This window comes from Falco peregrinus, chromosome 9 (genome assembly GCF_023634155.1).
Source record: "Falco peregrinus isolate bFalPer1 chromosome 9, bFalPer1.pri, whole genome shotgun sequence".
Classification (NCBI taxonomy): domain Eukaryota; kingdom Metazoa; phylum Chordata; class Aves; order Falconiformes; family Falconidae; genus Falco; species Falco peregrinus.
This window is the reverse complement of record NC_073729.1, coordinates 30,479,534-30,496,075: the sequence shown is the minus strand read 5'-3', so window position 1 is coordinate 30,496,075 and position 16,542 is coordinate 30,479,534. Positions and strand designations below refer to the sequence as shown.

The 16,542-nt window shown below is 52.0% G+C and overlaps 1 protein-coding gene across 5 annotated transcripts in view; it reads right to left on the bottom strand.

The window, feature by feature from the left end:
- Window positions 1-16,172, bottom strand: part of NFATC2 (nuclear factor of activated T cells 2) — a 101,178-nt gene extending 85,006 nt beyond the window's left edge. For 2 of the 5 annotated variants that reach the window (XM_055814186.1, XM_055814183.1), the window contains exon 1: window positions 7,989-8,524. In XM_055814186.1, coding sequence (XP_055670161.1) covers window positions 7,989-8,133 — 145 coding nt within the window. In that variant the 5' untranslated portion in view covers window positions 8,134-8,524. Of the gene's footprint in view, window positions 1-7,988; window positions 8,525-16,089 lie in introns of those variants that run through there. The other 3 variants (XM_055814185.1, XM_055814187.1, XM_055814188.1) reach the window with 2 other exon arrangements.
- Between the last annotated feature and the right edge of the window lie 370 nt (window positions 16,173-16,542).

Here is a 16,542-nt window from a genome sequence, read left to right as displayed (position 1 = left end):
AGCCTCTCCATCCATTCCACGGCTGGCCTTCCAACCCTTTCTGCCAAATACACCCCTTAGCACCAACTGGGGTGTGCTGACTTTGGTCAGCTTTGGTCGACTAGGAGCTGGACTGAGACCATCACATCACAAAACCACTTCCAAATCAGTCTGTGTAACACCAAAAGCTTGCGGCACAGCTTCTGGTGAAGCCTTCTTACGCAGCAAAGCCCAGCCAGAAGAGGCTTCATGAAATCGAAGCTGAGTTCAAGCTTTTTAATTTAAAAGTCAGTTCTGTGTGATGATTTGTTTGGCTCCATATCATGTCAAAAAGTTTTGGTGACAGGTTTCACATGAGAAAGCACCAGATGATCAGAAAACACATGCACAGATATTTGGGGGGTGGGCAGACAGGATCCAGCCCCACGGCTACAGGCAATCAACTTTCCAATTTCAGCTCAAGGAATGTTTTGGCCAGAGAGGGATTATGAAATACACAATAACAGCCAAGTGCTCAGTGCAACCCTCTCTCTTGGTGCAAAAATTTTCAGAGATTTTCAATCTTGCAAACTATCCCCAGGACTAAAGAGTGTAGGGAGGCTTCTAGGCAGCACAGAATTCCCACCAGCATCACTGATCCCAGCTCTGATCTCATCCCACCAGATGTCTGATGTCAGCAGCACCTGAGAGAGCAGAGTCATGCCAGGTATCCCTGGGACAGACCCCTCTGTGTACATCAGCTCCTGCAGCTTCCCCAGCCTGGGAGCTGAGTAATACTAGTCATTACACAAAAGCATGCGAAGTACTATCAGGATTTTTTTATATGTTTTTAAAGATTTTAATATATCCAGCAGGAAATACCTGAAAAAGCTCCACAGACTGAGATTAACTCACACTATCTGCTCACCCCTGGGCACACATCAGTGTGTGTCACAGACTATTTCAATAACTGTTCCAGCATCTTCTCTAACTCCTACACTACATGAAGCAGCATTTCCCATGAGCAAATAAGATTGTACATAAAGCCAGGCAGGAGGTGACTGTGCTTTCTGCAAGAGCAGTGAAAGTTTGCAGTGAAACTTTGACACACAGAGAGATTGTGATTTAATTTCAGGGTGTTTCTGTTCATTTTCAGTTTTGAATGCTTCTTAGTGTGAAAGAAAAATCATCCACTGATTTTTTTACTACTACTGCTTGTGCTCAACGTTTTGCACAACCTGAGGAAAACACAAAAAGAAGAAATGCAGCAGGAACTGCTGAGCCTTCATGTTTAGCGGGAAACCCCCGATGGCCAACCAAACAAACCAACACACAGAATGTCTGTCTATTGGACGGGATGGGAGATGATGGGGAGAGTCCAGCTTGCAGATTTCTTAAGGTTCCCTCTGGCTTTTAATCCCAGCACACAGCTGTTTTGGGGATGGGAAAACAGCAACGAGTAACTGACTTTTGAGCCGAACATATTTTTAGCTGTTGATCTCAGATACCAGAGCTTTGGCAGTCACAGGAATAGTGTGTCATTCACATCACTCAAACTCTGACGCATCGAGCCTAGATATCGATGCTACGATTCACTTTGCATAAAACTCATCACTCCTTCGGGCTCAATAGAGCAACACACCCCTCCACAGTCACACAAAACAGCACTCCCACCGCTTTCAGAAGAATCACTCAGATTTAAGCTGATGCAAGGGAGTAAAATCAGCAAAATCAGCAGCAAGCAGAGCGAGGCGCCACGCCAGGATTTGAGGCAGGATCTGTACAGCGACGGGCCATCGCAGAAAAGCTCCCCAGTCTGAACAGCTTCGCATCAAGGAACAGGTGACCATTTCAGCTCCCCACCCAACACACCTACAGTAAAAGTTGCCCCCACCGTAACACATTCAACCACGCTGTCTGTGCCAGATACACAGCCAACAGGTAAAGAATTAAAACTCCTCCCAACACATTGAGCAGCAAAGCTAGTGTGCGCAGGTTTGTGTTAAGGGGCATGGGAAAAGCAAACTTATTTATACGTGCACATGTAATCTCTAAATTCTTCTGAATAACAAACACACCACCACCACCACCACTTTCTGCCCATTAAAACCTGGGCATTAGATAACCTAAATTTTCTTTGCTTTTCCCTGAAATACTGTGTTTGAATGAGCACTTTCATCCTTGGCATCCACCCCCCAGGAGGATCCACGTTCCAGATATTAATAACAACATTTACGCACAACAACAAGCTGCGACATGCCCTGCCTTTGTACAGCGCTCTCGCAGACTCTCCTCTGCGGCGCTTTGTGGGTCCTGCAAACCCGGATTGCTCACAGCAGCCAGGCGGGCACCCTTTGCCAAGCAGACAACACCCACAGCCTGCCGTAGAGCAAAAATATTTAGTTTCCCCCCACCATGGCAAATTATCAATAAAGGAGGCAGCAGCACAGGAGTGTGGGCAAGACTGCAGACAAGAAAACCTCGGCTCGTTTGAAGAGTTCCCGGGGAATCGTGCCAGGCAGGGATGCCCAGAGGCTGAGGCTGCGTCTCGGGCAGGGGAGAGGCTGCCAGCCCTGACTCATCGGCACGGCTTCGTCAGGACCTGGGGCTTGGGGGGTTTGGGGAGATCTCCTGACCAAATCCCAGCCCTGCATAACTCCAGAGGTACAATGAAATTACTGTCCCGTGTGCTATTGCTCACGCCTGTGATGTCAGGGCCTGTCCCCATGGAAAAGCTGGTGATGCTACAATGCCAGGCTCTGACCAAGGGGAGGGAAAAGGGGCAGCTGGGTGAAGCAGCAAGTGCTGCTCTCCAGAAATAAATGGCTCTTCCATCGAAATCAGGAGAAATTCTGCTTTTCACTTCAGTAGAGGGGACAGGCTGGCCCGCTCCTGGCCAACTTGGCTAAGGCAGGGTTTGGAATCTGCTTGAGGAAGGGGCAGACCAGAGCCAACTTCCCAGCTTCCCCAGGCGAGCACCACGGGAGTTTGGTTTTGTAAACAATGTCAAGCTCCTGCCTTTGAGAGGGGGTGGGACGGGAAGAGGGTGCTCCCCGGCAGCCTGGCTCCTTTCTCTCTGCATTTGCAGATACAGTGGGAACGTGGAGCAGCCCAGGGCACAGGAACGGCTCCGGGCAGATGGCCCCAGCGATACCCACGCTTCTCCCTGAGCTGCCAAGGTGAGCTTGGTTAGGGCAGCAGGAGCTGAGGACAGCAAACCTCACACTGCTGCCCTCCGCCACACTGGGGGGATGGCAGGGAGCAGCTCAGCTGCCCACCAGCTGGGCTCCCCAAGGAGGTGAGAGCCCATTGCACCCCCTTACAAGAAAACAATTGTGTGACAGATCAGCCTAGCAAAAGTGTTTTCCAAGAACTGAAGCAGCTGTGAAACCTTTGTGTAGAAGTCCCAGAGGTGTAGCTTTGCAGCCACAGTTGTGCCACCTTGAAGGGTTCATCCATTCCATTGCATCCCAGAACGCAGTCTGAATACTCCTGCAAAGGCCTGTCCTCTCCACCGCTTTGCTGATGGACATCTCAGCGAGCAGCACAGCTTCAGCTCAGCAGCTTCAGCACAGCTCCTCCGACACCCCTCTGCATGGGCAGCTACAGAGCTTCCCCACCCCCCTTCGCTCCAGCATTTCCCAGCCTGAGGTTTCACTGCTGGATCATCCCTGATTCAGCACCAAAAGACCCTTCTCGTTTGACAAGGGGTTAAAAGAAAGCGAGCTTCACCCCCAGACAACACTAGCACCTTCTCACATTCTTCATCAGCTTTACGTCGTCGGCAAACAGCCTATTCCCCTGCATCACCCAAGTCCCCCGAGTAGGGACTCCTACCCTTGAGCCCCCTAGGACACCCCCCCCCAAGCTGCCAGCTCTTATTCCCCCCTTTCCCCCATCGCCTTTACCCAGTCACTAGTTCACAAGAACATCTCCTCTCCTCCCACCACAGGGAACGTGACAGCAGGGCTCTGCAAGCCACCGTCCTGCAGCCAGCAAAGCAGCCCTGCTGCCAGGCTGAGGGGGCTGTAGGTGGCCCCAGTAGCCATCTGGTGCTGGCCAGCCTCCCCGGGCGGGTGCCCCCAGGACTGCCCTTCATACCGAGGAGCCAGGAGAGTGAAAACACAGGTGAAAAAGATCAAGGGATTTAAGTTTCAAAGGACTTCACCCTTGAATTAAAAAAACTCCTTTTCACACACCTCTGAACAGCAGAAAGGAAAACCCACACCAGGTCCTGCTGGGCTCCAGAGCGTTCCCAAGCCGGACGGGACGCGCGCCAGTGTGCGCACACAGGGCTTTGCACGGGCCCACCCTCCGCTGTTTTTTCAACAAGGCAGTAACTTCAAAGCCATGCAGTCAGCCAAATGTGACCTTGCCAATTAGCATGAAATTAGGGAATAACAAATCACCCCAGCAACGGCATTCCGCGATGGGTTTATAAAAACCATCATCTAGGAAAAGCTAAAGATAGCTGCATGTGGGACGAGGGAGGGCAGGGGGAGAAGTTTCGTTTTGACCTCACATCCGTTTGCTGCAACACAGCTCCTGGGATTTAAAGAGTTCCTTATTTGCATCAGTCAAAAAAAATTTAATTCATTTGCTTATTGTCATTTGAAGGGACCAGTCCCGAGTTTTTTTGCATTTTTCAAGAGCCAAGTCGCCTGTTATTTACACTGGCTGCTTGGAAGCTCAAAGTGAAAGCTCGTTTCCTGAGTGTAATCAGGCATTCTCTGTGACATGTGCATGGTTGTTTCTCTACTGCAGGGCTGCTGCTGAACACTGCCTCCTGTGTCACTGAGCCACTCACCAGGACTGAACTGCAAGCATCTTTTTTTTTTTTTTTTGGCCTGTTAATAGCTTTGCACTGGGGAGAAAAAAAAAGGAACAAGGCAAATTATACAGGGCTTGACACCTACAAGACGTGGCAATGTCCCTGGGAGCCTTTCTACACACAAGCAAGCATTCAGAGGAATATTAATATTTATGGATGCTCCCTGCTTCCTCTCACTGTATTACACATACACAGACCGTGTAGATTTGTATCACCAGATGCAACGCAAGAACTTGCTGAGGTGCAGCAAAGGCTTGAGTCTATGAGAAAATACTCCTTCCCATTTGCATTCTCACCTACTATCTTAGGGCAAGATTTTGCCTTGAATCTTACTTAAAGATGGGTTTTGTCTGGATTTTAAGTTTCAAAACATCCCTTGGAGGGCAAGGGTTCACCTCAAATATCCAAACTTACACGGCAGCCTTACCCATCAGCAGATCATCACCCACTGAACACAGAACAAAAATACATGAAGTGAGCTGCTGAAGCAGAGCAGTTGTCTGGTTTTTCAGTATTTTGCCTGTCATAGTGGCCAACGAGAGGTATGATGAAATAATACACAAAGCAGTTACCAGAACTTACTCATCTGGGAGACCTATTTGTAGGAGCTAGCTCAAACGCTCATTAACTTTCTGTCAGTCTTCTCCCCTGAGAGACAAGGATATTCAGCACTGTCAAGTTCAAAATAAACTAAAACTTGGGATACCACTAGCAATACCTCCACATGTATCTCTGAGGGAATGCACCTAACACTTTTTTTTAAAAAAAGGAGACAGAAAACGTCTTCAATGCCCAAGTGAAATGAAAATTTCAACCTACCAGCCAGGACACCTGCTTTGCCCAAACTTCCTCAAGCCTGTTCACCTGGGCACACCTTTGAGTTCAGTCTGCAGAAGGCAGGTGTTTCTGGTTTGTAAATGCTGAGAAGATAGCTAAATGAACTCTGACTAGTAGGGGTAAAAGATACATGGTAATACAGCACTCTTGCTTTTGAAAATGGTTGGCTTAGAGAGGAATATCTAATATTACAATATTGACCACAGGATTTTTATTTACCCTTTTTTCCCCTTTGCTTTTATAGCAGCTCATGTTCCTGTTGTGACAGGCACACACACAAGCACTACTGGATGCTAGCTGCTTTCAGTAAGGATATTTCTGGCATTTCCATGGCAACAAGTTGTGATATAGATCCTACTTCTAAAACACAAGCTTAGGTGGATACCATCAAATCCCAACCTTGTATAAAACTGTTTCTCAGAAATAAACTTTCATCCCAATCCAGTCCTAGAGCCCCAAAATTGCGTTTTTTTCCCTAAAATAATATTTTTTTAAAAAATCCCTTTAACCATGTTTACAGAGATTTGTTATTATAGGATGTCGTCAGTGGTGGGTGGAGCAGGCCAGACTCTGAAGACACCAGAGCCTCTTTCAAATGGGCTTTGAATGTAGGAACCAGGCTGAAGTGCTGGGATCCACAGACACCCCTATGGTTTTGGTTCCATTTCGAATCCTCCACCGATAAGGACTTGTTTTCCCAACTGCGGTTCAGACAAGGCCAGAATCGCACACGAACAACGAGCATCATTTACCACCGGCATGTGGATAAAGCTCTTGCTCGAAATTTGAACATTTTCTGTTCTTGTGTAAACATGCTTTAATCTTTTGTACATTAAAGGTCACGGATGTATACCGGATTGCTTACAGACTCTAACTGGTGCCTTTTCAAAGCGAGGGAGAATGTTCTCCAGATTACAATGCTAGTATATATGGTTGTGATTTTTTTTTATGCTAATGATTTCCATCTTTGGAACAAACAAAATTACTACTAATTATGGTTTCCAGTCATTCAAATGTGGAGAAAGCAGGCTCAAGAAGGAAGTTATTTCTACTGCAAGCATACACTGCTCTGCATTTATGTGGCTTGAAGATTAAACTTTCTACCCCCCACCTACCTACTATTATATTCTGTGGAACTTCCCACCTCAGGCTTCACAGCAGTACTCTCTACTATAAAGATGTGAAAAAACTGAGCATCTGAAGCTTTCACTGAGATTTAATGTATTTTCATTAAAATCACTGACCTCTCCGCATCGTGGACTTATTTTAGCACAGTTTGATCTATCTTAAACCTTGAAAGAAAACTCAGCTTTGTACATTTGATGACATGAACCATCCTCACTCAGCTTTGACGCTGGTGCCCATCTGTATGTTCAAACAAGTACACAAAGAATAAATCTCAGTAACTCTCCATATCACTAATGATACCACAATTCATGCCCAGCGGGTGGTCTCCTGCACCATCCCCTAGGACCACAGTGCCTCTTTCATCAGACACCCTAAAGAAATGCCACCTCTCAGCCCGCAGAACCAAAACAAATGTATCTCAGAAACAATGCCCCAGCAATCCTTCCCACTGGGTCCTCTCTTTGCTTTACCTGGTTTACACAAATCTGTATTTTATGGGATAGGAAGTACTGCTTTTTAGTGCCATCAACAGAAATATCATTTCGAAAGTCCGGGAACACTTGTCACAGTGTTTGTAGCATCACAGGCTTGCATGAACTCTGACCAGCAGGAGAAAGGTCTGCAAATCTTTCCTGTTTTTCTTTTATTTTAACTTAAGCTTATGGCGTTTGGACCCAGACTGGAAACTGGATCTCCCCAGCTCCTCACCATCCAAGCAGGATGGTGAGACTCATGGCAGGATGCCCTTGGGGCTCCCGGCGCGGTGCCCAGGGTGCCTGGGGGAGCCCCCAGAACCGGCTCCACCGTGCCCGTGCCGCCCCGACGCCGCCAGCCGAGCTCCGCCGCTCACGGCCGCGCTCCCGCACCAGGGTGCGCAGCCCTGCCGTTAACGGGAAGGTCCCACGGCCGCTGTCTGACACGCCACCACCAGACGGGACCGAGCCACTCGCTGCAGTGACACCGGCCGCTGGCCAGGGCGGCCCCGCCGAGCCCGGCTCCCATCGCCGCACCGGCGTCGGGCGGCCGGAGCGGGCCCCCCGCGGGGCTGGCGGCGGGGAAGGGGAGGCTGGGGGCAGGGGTCCGGCGGCACCCCGGCTCCCCCCTGCCCTGCCAGGGGCTGCCGGAGGGTGCGGGCAGCGCTCGGCCCGACCCCCGCAACCGCTCGCTCCGGCAGAGGCGGCCCCTCCGCCCCGTCGGGGCGCGGCAGCGGCTCCTGCGGCGGCTCCTCACCAACCTTCAATCGGCTTCAGGTAGTCGTAGTCGAAGAGGATGGAGAAGTCAAACTCCTCCTGCGGGCTGCCCTCCCGGGCCGGGCCGGGGCCGGGCCCGGGGCCCCCCTCCTGCGGGTCGGGCTCCGGAGCCGGGGCGGCGGCGCTCATCGCGGCAGCGGCGGGGCGGGCGGCGAGGGCAGGGGGGCGCGGGGGGCTCGCCGGCCGCCGAGAGGAGACGGAGTGCGCCTGCCGCCGCGAAACCCGTCGGGATCCTTCCGAATGCAAGTGGAGAGGAGTTAGAGGGGAGAAGGAAGGGGAAAAAAAAAAAAAGAGGGGAGAAGGGGGGAAACAAGCCAGAGGCTGGGGCGGGGGTCGCTGGGGCGGGCGCAGCTCCCCCGACGGCGGGTGCGGCGGGGAGCCCCGGCGGCGGCACAGGCGGGGGGTTGGCGCAACCGACGGTGGCGGCTTCCTGCTGCCGAGCAGCCACCTGCCGCCGGGGCCGCCCCCGCGGGGAGGAGCCCGGCCCGGCCGCACCGCACCGGCCCCGCGGCGGGACCGCGGCCCCGCGGGAGGGGGGGCCCCCGGGGAGGCCGTCTGGGGCGGGCCGGGACAGCGGAGCGGAGGGTCTGGGAGGTGGGCAAGCCGGGCAGTGGGCTTGCACAGGGGTGGGAGCCTGCGGCAGCCCCGTTCAGCCCCCCTTCGGTGTGCTGCCTCTGCCCTGTTACCCCAGACTGAGCACAGCTGGTGGGCTTGCACGCAGCCACCTCCTCCCCAGCTGTCAGGCCCCTTTCTGGTGAGGTTTCCAGGGTCTCCAGCACCTCCAGGCAGCCCAGGTGTTGCCATTGCCTCCTCCAGGCTTCACACGTCCCACGCCACCTGCTCCTGCCTCCCATCACAGGCAAGTTTCTGGGTGCATCTCGTTCAGCAATCACAGGCTAATCTCTCCTAACTGGAGCACCTTGAGAAACATAAAGGCCATGATGCACAAGGCCTCTCTTCTCCTCCTGCTTTGCTCACAAACAGCGTTTCACAGAAGGGGCCCTTGCCGCCTTCCCTGCTGACCACACTGCCAGTGCTGCCAGCTTCCCCAGTACCTGAACCGCCCTCACCACATTGGCTCTATTCATCAGCATCTTCCCCAGGCCCTTCACAGGGTGCTGGTCACTGCCTCCTGACAGCCTTCTGCCTCCCCGCCCCCAACAGCAGCTGCAACCAGCAATGACTTCACTCATGGGTAGCTGGAGGTCCTAAATTTGTGTGTTTAGAGCACCTGTGGTCAGAAGACTCTGTTCCCTTGCTTACCTGTTTGTGTGGTCCCTTTTATTAGTGTACAGATGGCTGTCACCAGGTCTAAGTTTGAAAAATGCTCTTAGTCTGCAGACAGGGAAGGGAGGCAAAGGGCAGAGGGACCAAGATCATTAAAAAAATATTTTGGTGTTTACTTCAACTTGTTTTTATTTGCTAAGCCTGTTAGCACGACAGCATTAACTACATTACAGCTCTGACCCTAAGTTACTTGCCTGAGGCCACAGAAAGTCTGTTCCATAGCACATATAACCAGAACCTCTGCATTCATGCTTACACCCCATCACCTTTATCATTCATGCGGCCAAGCAACGACAAATCACCCTCTCATCACACCCTTTTGCTCTATCCTTTGCCAGTCCCAGAGTGCAAGAGCCTGGACTTTTCCTATGCTTTGAAATCAGTTTCTATGCTGAGCTGCTGAAGTGGCTCCTGGCAGCGAGCCCTGTGCTGGCCGGGCATCCCGCAGCAGCTCTGGGGCAAAAAAACCACGCAGCGTGTTCGGGTGTGGAAGGGGAGCACGGGGAATAGCACACGCCACTGGTGCAGTTGCGGGAAGGCAGGTGGGGAACAATCAGGCTGGAATTAGGTCGTTATAACATTGAATTTGTTACTGAAAAGTGCCAAGGGACAGGGAAACCTGACTTCCAGAAAGGGCGGGTGACCCCGCAGGCGGCATGTGCCAGGGTTTTTACTGAGGTATTTACAGAAGGAGAGGGTGAGCTGGAAATACTGGGAATCCTACTGGTCTATTCACTCTATAAGTTTCCCATTGAAATGCAGTTTAAATGGAGAGGGGAAAACCCATCATTCCGTATTCAGAGCCGCTAGATTAATGAGTGATTTCACTGCAATCAATGCCATACTTTAACTCAGCAGAGACTAAAAGGACTATTTTTTCTCACTGATGCAAAATATACATAGTAACGCAATAGCTTCCTTGGACCAAACGATTTGAACTTTCTCCTGCACATGCTGCCAAAACAACCAGGAATGGCACTGTGCTGGGTTTCCACGTGGTCAGCACACAGCCCTGTGTGCACGTGCACACACGCGTGTGAGCGGCGTGAAAAGGTCAGAGGCTGTGACCGTCTCCTCTCGTGCAGCACGGTGCTGCTCCCTGACCCAGCGTGGCTCCTTGCTCGGGGCAGGGACTGCTGAAGCCTATTTTGGAAAGGATCCCGTGCTCGCTCTGCGGTTGAGCTGGAGACCACAGTTCAAGCCTACCTCATCTGCTGCAGCGGTTCTTAATACTACACAAGGCTCTTGCTCTCTGTAGTTTTGTAGTGTCTGGTTCAGCCAGAAACAGGGCCCTGCTGCCACCGGGCACGGACGGGGGAGCCAGAGCAGCCGGTGATTAGTGGTCTTGGCTACCAGCACTCAGAAATGAGGCCACCCCCGAAAGCTGCAGATGGGGTTGAGCTCTTACCCTCAGGAACGCGAGTGGGCAACAGAGGCTGCTGGCCCCTTGGGGAACACACGCTGCTCTGTCTGAGGGCTTGATTTGCTCTGAATTGTTTAAACGTGAAGAAAACATACACTAAATAAGCCTATTTATAGATCTGTTCTAAAATTATGCTTACCGTTTGCTGGAGCGCTAGCTTTTATCATTGGCCCTTCTATTTAAAATTCATTAGAAAAACCAAATATACTTGCTGATCTTGGCATAGCACTAAAGAGAACTGTCATCCTTGCAGCTAACACCACATGGAGCACGATTGGATAGTATCATTTGTATTAGCCACAGAAAGAAAAGACATGAACAATAACATTGGCCTTTTAAAGTAAGATATGGGTGATTGGCAGGAGAGCGTGGGGAAACGACCCCAACTTCTGCTAAATCTTTATCCGACCCTTTATCCTTTATTTCCTAGCTCGCCTGCAATCCATTAAGCATGTGAAGTTTCAAACTTATCCTCAGCTACTCCTAGAATTAGTAATACTCCTCAAATGGAAAATGTACCTTTTGCTTTCCAAGATGACCATGTCATCTGAAAGAGTTTCACTGCTAACACATGCAATCATAAATCCTGACACTGGCAAGGAATTAGGGTGACAAGACAGCAATGAGAAAAGTGTTAGAGAAACATAGGAATTAGCTCAGCTTATAGGCTTCAGCTCTTTTGCCCAGCAGACAGCTTGACAGACATCAAGGAGCAATAGCCACCGGGCATGCAATCGACTGGATTCCCCCTGCTCCCTTCCGCAGCTCACAGGGCACATGAGGACATTGGTCCCATATGACCACTACGGCACATTGTACAGGAGTAACTGTTTCCACACGCTTTGAGTGCACAGGGGTGTGAGTTACAATACTATATGCTGCGAGCTGTGTTGCAACCTACTGGTGTGTTATTTCAAGCTGAACTGGGGCAAATCCACAAAATACAGATCCGGCCTAAATAGTAGAGATGCATGAAACTATTACTGGGTGCAAGCAGCTGCAGAATTCAGCTCAAGTGACAGATGTAGTTTTTGGAGCCCTCCAAGGGCTGAGCATAGTTCAGCTTCGACCCAAAACATGCTCTCGAGCCAACAATGAGAATAAAAGATTACAAATGGTTTAAGTTTTAGATGTTATAACTACACAACTGACAAATACTGCCCACAGTCTGTCATTAATAATTAACAATGAAGAAAAGGCAGGGCAACTACTAGACTGAAATAGATTGTGGACTCTTCAGCTCAATACACACACTCAGAAAAAGCATCCAGCCACTCCAAATGAAAGGAAAAACCCAAACAATGTGACAAACACTTCCCAATGCTTGTTTTCCAATAGGGCTGGAGCAAAAGGCTGGAATACAGTGTCCAAAGACTGGAAATACTAGTTTCCCTAAATCTCAATCTTTTTCATATCAGAAACACTTCCTTTCTACAAGAATCCTCCATTTGTTTCTCCTATTACCACTATCAGAAGGCTGACATGCCCACAACCCCCAGCCACTGGTCACCACTCCGGCTCACAGCACTCACATTAGAGATCTGGGAGGCAGCATTAGCTCCTATCTTTTTTTCTGTAAAGCTGTTTTCATGAGCCAAAAAGGTGTTTCAAGAACTTAAGCAAAGCCTGTCCTTGGCAGCACTAACAAAAATTGCAGCCACGTCTACTTGCAGCAGGCTCTACACAGAGCAGAACTGGAAATACACTGTGCTGCCATTTCAGGGAACTGGAGAATGGAAGGAGTCCTTTTCCACATAGTTGGATCAGTGCTTGCCTTTGGCAGGGCTTTGCTTTAATAAACTTTAAAAGTATGTGAGTGCTGGACTACCTAGGTACTAGGGGACAACGCATCCAAAAACAAAGCTAAGAAAGAGTAGTTTCTAGTGTAATACAAACTATGATCTAAAAAGTATTTAACACATTTCTCAGTGTTTAAATTTACTGCAAATATAATTTATCATTTACTGGTTTCACTTTCTACTTACACAGTTCCCATTGCATTCCCTGTGCCAATAACTTCACTAATGCAAGTGATCAGATGATGCTCTGAGCTGAAGAAAGTTTTAGACGATCTTCTCAGAAATATGGTGGTTCTGTAATACTGTAATACCCTCATATTAAACTTTTTAAAAGAAGAAGAGGTAGAGAAAAGTGGATTAAAAATGCTGCACATCTATTTAGCAGCTAAAACCCAAAGAAAGTATGAGTCAATGCTGTCTTAAAAATCTAAGTGTTCTAATGGTGTATGTGGCAGGCATTAGAAATTTAACAGGCAACTAAAACTTGCACATGGACTTAATCCAAGCTCTTTAAAATGAGCTCAGACTGAGAGTGACTAGTTGCTTGGTCTGGAGTGTGGGGAGTGCTGTTAGAGAAAAAAAGGAGAGAGGGGAGAAATATTCTGGTACATCCTTTGAGAGGCACACAGGCACACACGCTGCTATTCAATTTTGGGGTCAGGTTGAGTCAGAGATATTACCCCCCAATTTCAGGCTTAAAGTGGTTTGGCAAGAAAGGACAATGGAAAAATTGCTCCTATCTCCGTGTTCCCATTAAGTTCTGAAGTCTGCAGTGCAAACCAAAGGAATGCACATATCATAGTTCTAAAAAATAGATTAAGCCAGTAGTGGAAAAGAAGCTCTAGGATATTATTATCCTTGGCTATTTAAAAAAAATGAATGATGAAACATTTCAGTTAGAATATCTATTGGAATGTTATAAAAGAGTGCTCCAATTATGTCAGTGTCCCATCTGTGAATGCGATTCCTCCCCTGTACGAAAGACTCTGAAATCATCTGCTGACTGTTAGCTGGTATAACTGTGTCCCACGGGGCAGGCTTACAGATAGAAAGGGGCTACCTCGAGTGGCAAAGCATTACCAGATGTGGAATAACATGATGACACAGGGACATACGGTCACCTGATGAAAATCCCTGCTGTGGCTGGTGTCTTCCTGACACTTGCAGAAGCACAGCTCAGGAGCAAAGCTGCCAAAGCATCTTTTTGCTAGCAGGGTGTTAGGCTATGCAAAGTCTTCGTTCCCCATTCCGAGCCTGCTCTAATCATAAAAGGGGGCTAGGTCCTAAAATTATTAACACATCATCGTTTACACACCCTATATTAATGAGACTCTTGCATTTTGTTGTGGGTGCAGAAATCCTCCCAAAGCCAGAGACTGATCTCGAAAGTGCCATGTGCTATTAAACCCTAGCAGCTTCATGCAGCTCGCTCTTTGTAGAAAGGCTGGGAGCAGACTTGTGACACAAAGGCGAGTGAGTGCCAGGTCTGCTCTCATCACCCCTTGTGCCACCAACAGGAGCGAGCATTTTGCGTAAGGCAAAAACGCATGCAGAGGCCCAGGGGCATATTCTTCCTGAACCATACCATCTCTGGGCTGTGTCGTGCAACTGACTGCACCGCTCATCTGGCTGCTGTGGAATCAATTATTTTATCGGGGGGGGGGGGGGGGGGGGGAAGTGATCAGTGCCTTTCATTTTGGTCTGTGACTGCAGGGCTCTGGGGAACATCTACTCTGGGGAAAGCAGAGCTGCGCAGTTGTGGATGGAGTTGTGGCAGCTGCCACTGGAGTGCTGCCTTGTGCTTTGATCCGCTGCAATCCTGCAGCAGGTGAGAGCGGGACCTCGGCAGCCCTAAGAGCAAGAAGCCTCCTGTCCTTCCTTCTGCTCGCTCTGCAGCCACGTAACTTCTCCGGGATGTTGAGAGAGTGACTAAGAGCAGCTGAAGCGCTCAGGAGAGAGGGAGTTTTGTCTGGAGGAACCGAGGCCACACGAGGCAGGGCAATGGCCTGATCCTGAGGCGGTACAGAGCCGTCCCATTGGCCTGCCCGAGGATGGGAGCTCTCGGCTGATCCCCTTTGGGTGTACGTGCTAATGAGTGTGTTTTGGCAGGTGCCTGGGGAGCTCGCTGCGGCAGGAGAAAACAAACAGCGGCTACTGAGGGCCCTTCACACGAAGCCCTGCGCTGCTGGCCGCATCCCCCCGCACCCCCTCGGCCGGCCCCGGGAGCGCCCGGGGCGGCTCTGACTCAGCGGCGAGCGGCGGTGCCAGCGCCGGCGGGGCGGGGAGCGGGCGGGCAGGCTCGGCGGCGGCTCCCAGGGCGGGGCGGGGGGAATCTAACATGGAGCGAGTGGATGGAGAAGCGCTTCCCATCTGCACCTCCTGCGCCTTTGTCCACGCTGCTCCCCGGCCCAGTAGCCCTGTGAAAATTGCAACTCACCTGCGCTTCCCGCCCCGCCTGCGGGGTGCAGCGCCGAGCACCCCGGGGGAGCGGGCAGGCCGCCCGGGCAGGGGGCTGTGGGGCCCGGCGGGGCAGCCGGGCGCGCTGGTCCGCGGGTGCTTTACAAGAGCCGGGCGGCGGGCGGCGAGGGGGTTCCCGGCGCGGAGCATCCTCCGCCTGGCTCCGCCGCCGCCGGGAGCTGCAGGCACGGCTGCGCCCGGAGCCCCCCTCCCTGCCCGCTAACATCGCCCGGCGAGGGGCCACTTCCCCTGGCTCCGTGCCGGCACCGCACGGCCACTACCGTGCCCGCAGCCCCCTCCCCATGCAGGGCCGCTCCCGGCGCCGCGCCCTCCGCCGGAGCCCACCGCCTCGCTCGCCGCGGCGGGGCAGGACGCAGGATGCCGCTGCCCCTCCGGGACGGCTGCCCCCTGCTCGGGGGGCCGCGGCGGGGAGACCCCCGCTACGGAGGGGATGACAGCGGGGGTGGGAGTGGGAGCGGCCCCGCGGGCGGCGCGGAGCGGCCGCGCACCGAGCACTGACGGCGGGGCAGACTCCGCCTCTCGCCGCGCTTAACTCTGCCTCCACCGGCACCGGGGAGCGGGGGGGGGGGGAGGGTGCGCGGCGGCCGCCCCAAGCCCCCCGGCACGGCTGGCCCCCGCCCGCCCCGCGGGGGTGCCGACCCCGACGGGAGTCCCAGGCATCCCCGAGGGCCGCGGGGCCGCCGTCCCCAGCCCAGCGCTGCCGCGGACTCCGCCGCGCCCGGGGAAACCGCCTGCGACGCCCCCGGCCCCCGCGCCGGGCAGGCGGGGAAGGGTTAAGCGGCCGGGAGGTTAGTCAGCCGGGCTCCCGGGGTGAGCGCTTGGAAGAGGAGAGTCCCCCTGGCTGAAGTTGAAAGGAGGTTTCTGCAGACAGAGTTGTATCGCCATCGCGGAGCGCTTCAAACCAAACCTAAAGCCAGTCCAGTCCCTTCCCCGAGGCACCTTCTCGCCACGAAACCCTTCCCGCCTGCCCAACCCCCTGCGAGCGAGCTGGCCCGGCGGGGTAGACCACCTGGCCCGAGGAGGGACCTGCGGGGACCCCCGGGGGCGGGGGGCGCACACACACACACACACACACACAGCGCGGGAATACGACCCTACCTTGATCCATAGACCTCATGATGTGGTAATGTACCAGCCTGCAGGCAGTTTCTCGCTGCATCAGGAATTTAAACAAAAAAAATCAATAGCAGAAAAAATGGGAAAGAAAAAAAAAAAAAAGAAGAAAAAAGTCTTCTTTAAACCATGTTCGACCAGTGCCGCCCAGACAGAGGGAACCCCTCTTGCTCGCCTCCTCCGTAAGTGTTTGGAGGTGCAAAGAGGGATCCGAACTGGGCTGAGCTTGTTCCTGAAGTGAAGTCAGTTCTCTGCTCTGAGATGAGGGTTACTAGAGAGGGAAAGGCCACTTCCTTCCCTGCTCCGAGTGTTTATAGTCTTTGAATGCTATAAAATAACGGGATTCCCTCACTGTTTCCTCCTGTTTATCCCAGTGCCATGGAAACCACTGGATCGACTCCATCTCCCAAACTGAGGGCTTTCCTGCAAACTTCTCAC